This window comes from Pinus tabuliformis, chromosome 9, assembly GCF_031772625.1.
Source record: "Pinus tabuliformis cultivar Carrire ecotype Pingquan chromosome 9, CPIR1, whole genome shotgun sequence".
In the NCBI taxonomy this organism is placed as follows: Eukaryota; Viridiplantae; Streptophyta; class Pinopsida; order Pinales; family Pinaceae; genus Pinus; species Pinus tabuliformis.
The window spans coordinates 1,843,410,189-1,843,415,365 of NC_142307.1; the positions used below are offsets into that span (position 1 = coordinate 1,843,410,189).

Genomic DNA, 5,177 nt, shown 5'->3' on the forward strand with positions numbered 1-5,177 from the left:
AAACAAGAGTCTCGTGAACAAAATGAATACATAAGTGTACATCTCAACCGACAAGGAAGCTAAACAAAAGAGCGAAATTTCATCGGTGTGAATACAAAATCTGTAATTACATATATAAAGAAATTAAGCTAAATAATAATTTTAGTGCATGGCGCTAGATGAATGAAAGAACCATAAAAACCATTAGCAAACAACTAAAAAGAATTAAAAATTGGTGATGTCTAATTTAATACCAAACAACTATGCGTACTTCGAACAATACCAATCCTCCATGATCAAAGAACATCATATTATAAATGAATAGAAATTCTCAAAATACTGAATAAAAATGCCAAAGGGTTAAGGGAATCATGAAGCAATTCTTGACCTATCATCCAAATACAGTGTCACCCCCACAACGTTTTGCACCCCCCCATTTCCTTTCACTCATTGCGCCCATTACCCTCCCCCCCGAAAAGTCATCCGACATTGACCACCAGCTCCGACGGCAATGATCACTTGCCACCTCAGCTAACCTTCCCTCCACTCATCGTCTGCTACCTCACACCGACAAACCCCACTTCCTTTCCACCAACCATGTTCCTCCACGTAATATATCCATTCCATCCCACTCTCGCCACATGAATAGTGAACGTTGGCAAATTAAAGTGAGCACCGAGTTGAAAAAATAATCAGTTAAAACTAAGTTTTTTTCCTATATAACACAGTTATTGTGAGCATGGTTTCCACACAAATAAGAATGCATTTCTAAAAAATTAAAGAGGTTTTTTGTGCAGAATGGACCCATTTACAAAAGCTTGTCTCAAGTTTCTGAGAGCTATAATGGTTTAGGAGATATGCATGAATCTTTGAAGGTATACTTCCCATAAATTTCGTGTTTTAAGTCACTGTTTTCAAATGTGGTTTCCAAACAGATGGAAATTAATTTTCACAAACAGAAATATTATTTTGTTGATAACATCCTCATCTACAAAAACCTCTCTCAGTTTTTGTACCACTCTCATGGGTTGAGATATTCAAAGGGATCACTGGATCCTATTTTTCAGTATTTCGTGCGGGAAAAGCTCATGGGTAGTTAGTGAGTTGGATGTCACCTCATCAAATAAGACTTTCTATTAAATTTGAATTGATGTTCCTTATCACCAAAAATCCTCAAAGATAGTGCCAAGAAGGTTCACTAGTTTTGAATGACCTATATTTTAGTCATATTTTTGTAACACAGTTTTCAGATGTTTGTAATAAATATTGATATTTTTTTTATCAAGATATTTTGTGGAGAATTTGTATCAATACTTCATGAATTGAAGTAATAGGTGTTGGGACTTGATTGAAGAAAAATACTTGTATTGTAAAGCAGCTCACCAAGCCATCATTGATAAGATTTTTAGTAATACGGTGCAATCATTACAGGATTCTTGTGTCATTTTTATTAGTGAAGTCCATCTTTATTTGTCAATTTGTTTTCCTTTTATTCTCATATATGATTCTAAAATATGAATTGTTCTAAGAAGATAAATAACTTGATTTGTTTGAATGTACACTCTGTCTCTAGCTTAAGAATAATTTTTATGTTTTCCCTTGAAGATTAAAAACATAATTCTTAATTGCTTTGTTTTTAATTAGATCTCTAAATCTTTTCCTCTCATTCACACCATATATCATAAAGGATCCAGTGAATTTGCCTAACCTGCTGTGTAAATTTAGCGTGTAAACTCTGTATTTGATCACCACAAACCTATGACTCCATTTTCCCAATGAACTTTCTTCCCAGTTTCAACCCAACAACACAAAAAACCCAAACCTAAACTTAATAGATAGCCTAATACCTTTAGTCAAACAAAGCTAAATCATAAAGAAAGATCCCCCTTTGAAACTCGAAGGGCTAGATTCCCAGTTTCCAAAGTGGTTCTGTGGTTACCTTTGTGATTTTTTCCGCAACCTCAAAAATTACGGAGTACTAATAGGATCGAGATTGGGTTTTGCCTCAACCTGATTGGATTAAGAAGAAAGAACGTAAAAACTGATGTGCTACAAGAAAGTAAATCAGATTCTCCGGCATCTAAGTGGGTCTCAATTAGAGGTAGAGGTGGTCCCAATCGAGAGCTAAGAGATGTATCAGATTCTCCGGCATCAAGTGGGTCTCAATTAGATGTAGAGGTGGTCCCAATCGAGCTAAGAGATGTTACGTATGGGACCGAGGGAAAAGCAGTGGACGTATGAGGGATGGCCACTTAAGATCCCTCATCTAATTAAGGTTAAGGTGTCGACTATTTAGTAAAATTATTGGAATATTATTTCGCCTAAAAATTGGAACTATAGCAAACGGAGGAATGTAAAAAAGTTATGTTGTACGAGAAAGTACGTTTCAGAATATTTTTATTTTATTTATGAAAAGGGATTCATTGAGTGATTGCTAAAATTTATAAAGATGTACTTTGGGAATTTGAATTTAAAATTATATCTCTCGGAATTTGAATTTAAAACTATAACTTTTTATTAACAAAGATACAGTGAAACTCATGCATGCACTTGTTGGAATTTGAAACTATTATTAGAAACACTCTATCTTTTATTCTCTTGGAATAAAGAGTAAAAAAAATGGATAGTTGCAGAAACTGCTCACATTTATTTATTCTAAACGACTATGTCTGAAAGTTTAGTTGTTAAATTTTTTCTAAAGGGGAATGCTCTTGAGAACCACTGTTTCGATGGTGAGGCCCGGCCCGAATCCAAACAGGACACCCATTTCCAATCCCTCTCCTGTGGTTGAACAACCGTTTCGTAGAGACGCTTTCCTCGTCTCATCCAATATGAAGTGGACGCACGCACTGGACATGTTTCCGTACTCGCTCATAACGTGCCTGGTGGGTATCAGTTTTGTGGGATCCAGATTGAGCTTGGCCTCCACCCGATCAAGGATGGCACGTCCTCCGGGATGAACAACCCAGAACAACTTGTTCCAGTCGGATATTTTGAATTGACTGAACGCCTCCACGAGACAGTTTTCAATGTTGGCAGAGATAAGATCCGGAACCACCCCTTTGAGTTGGAAGGTAAGTCCGACCTCTCTCACCTTCCCACCGATGGCTCCGTCGCTGTTGGGAACAACTGTCTGGGATGTCCAAACGATTTCGAAACATGCCTTCTCCACTTGAGGGATGGGATCAGCTCCCACGATGAGGGCAGACGCACCGTCGCCGAACAGAGCTTGCCCCACCAGGCTGTCCAGGTGAGTCTCGGAGGGTCCACGGAAGGTAACGGCGGTGGTTTCACTGCAGATGACCAGCACCCGAGCTCCTCGATTGTTTTCGGCAAGGTCTTTTGCCAGTCGAAGAACGGTGCCTCCAGCGAAGCAGCCATGTTGGAACACGCCCACTCTCTTCACACTCGGGTGCAGCCCAAGCAACTTGGCTACCTCAAAGTCTGCTCCGGGTAGATCCGGAGTCGTTGTGCTGCAAAATATGAGATGAGTGATCCCAGACTTGGACTGCCCCCACTCCTGAATGGCCTTTTCAGCGGCCTCTTTTGCCAGTCGGGGCACCTCCATAGCCAACATCGCCTGCCGTGCATCCAACGATGGCACCTCCACGAACGCGCACACATCGGGATTCTTCTTGAGAATCTCCTCCGTGAGGTACATGTATCTCTGTTTTATTGCCGACCTTTCACCTGCATGGAGCCATATGTATGATGATTAGAAAAACTAACATCATTTTTGTATCCAAAATCTTGGATGATTCATGATTCATCACATGAACCTGTTTTTCCCACAGGGTCATGTATATATATATATATATACCAAAGAGAAAGAGAAAGAGAAAAGAAAAAGATAACTTTAATTCATTTTAATATTATAAAAAAAAAGGAAAAGAAAAAAATAACTTTAATTCATTTTAATATTATAAAAAGAAAAAATGCTACCAATTTTGATGTCTCTCATTTGAATAATAAAGATTTTATACCATTTCTTTCAAAATGATTAACATAAACATCTGAAAACATATTTTTGATTAAATAAATAAAAGTTTTAGTATAAAATCTAATATAAAAAAAGTTTACTAGATTTGATAAACGATTACCATATTGAAATTTAGTTATATGAAAAAAGAGTTACTAAATTTGATAAACGATTACCATATTGAAATTTAGTTATATAAAAAAAAAGTTACTAGAGTTGATAAACGATTACCATATTGAAATTTAGTTATATAAGTGATATAAAAAAACGTTACTGTCACTGAATTTGATAAACCATTCCTATATTGTAATTTAATTCAATCATTCGGGTAACATAATAAAAAGTTACAGCCACTAAATTTGAAAAGTAAGCACTGCAGATTTCGGAATCTCTCGCTTGTTTGACTAGCTGGCTGGCTGGCTAATGTAATGACATAAGAATAATAATAATAATAGAAACTGAAACTGAAACTGAAACTGAATCGCGCCTTATTATAATAATAGAAACTGAAACTGAATCGCGCCTGAATGAAGAAACTGAAACTTACATATTCGCTTGAACTTATCCTTGAGCTCTGTGTTATGCTCGTTACCGGTGATTCGAAAGTAGTAATCTGGATATGTGCTCTGATCCACAGCATTGGGTGGATTGGCAGTGCCGATAGCAAGGATCGAAGCGAAGCCATCTGCCCTCTGCAACTTCCTGAAACCTTCAAAATCAACGCCCCCCATCTCTGCTATGCTATGAGGAGGTTAAGCCTAGTACCAAACCCTGGACAACAAATCTCAATATTTACTTTACTTTACTTTGTTGGTCTGGTCGAATAGCTATAAGAATCTCTAAATCTATAGCAGCTATTTTATACACTTTGATATGAAATAAATATGATTATTATATAATGCATCAATAGACCAATTAGTCCAATACCACGGCTTTTATAGTCTAATACCATAACCATAATATAATATGATGACTCATGCTTGCTTGCTTTGAATATCTTGAGTCAACACCAACCAACCATATGGGTTTTGAATTTTCATACATACTCCAGCAGAGGAGAGGAGAGGAGAGGAGAGTGTAAATCAGAAACGTGATTGTGGATGAATGGGTTTTGAACATTCATACTCCAGGAGAGCAGAGGAGAGGAGACTGTAAATCAGAAACACGTGTGGACGATGAATAGTCAAGTCGGTCCGAATCGAGTGACTCAACTGTGAAG

General features: G+C 37.4%; 1 protein-coding gene across 1 annotated transcript; it reads right to left on the minus strand.

Annotated features, from left to right (window-relative positions):
* Positions 1-2,629: 2,629 nt before the first annotated feature.
* On the minus strand, positions 2,630-4,822 carry LOC149156191 (pinosylvin synthase-like). The gene is made up of 2 exons (XM_089442214.1): positions 4,506-4,822; positions 2,630-3,669 (listed from the first exon to the last, which is right to left on the minus strand). Exons 1-2 carry the CDS (start codon positions 4,687-4,689, stop codon positions 2,675-2,677), a joined length of 1,179 nt encoding a protein of 392 aa, XP_089298340.1. The 5' UTR covers positions 4,690-4,822; the 3' UTR covers positions 2,630-2,674.
* Between the last annotated feature and the right edge of the window lie 355 nt (positions 4,823-5,177).

Excerpts from the sequence above, each read along its gene's own strand:
- LOC149156191 (XM_089442214.1), bottom strand. The coding sequence starts at position 4,689 with ATGGGGGGCGTTGATTTTGAAGGTTTCAGGAAGTTGCAGAGGGCAGAT. Across the intron at positions 3,670-4,505 it reads GGATAAGTTCAAGCGAATAT|GTGAAAGGTCGGCAATAAAA; the intron begins GTAAGTTTCAGT and ends GGCTCCATGCAG.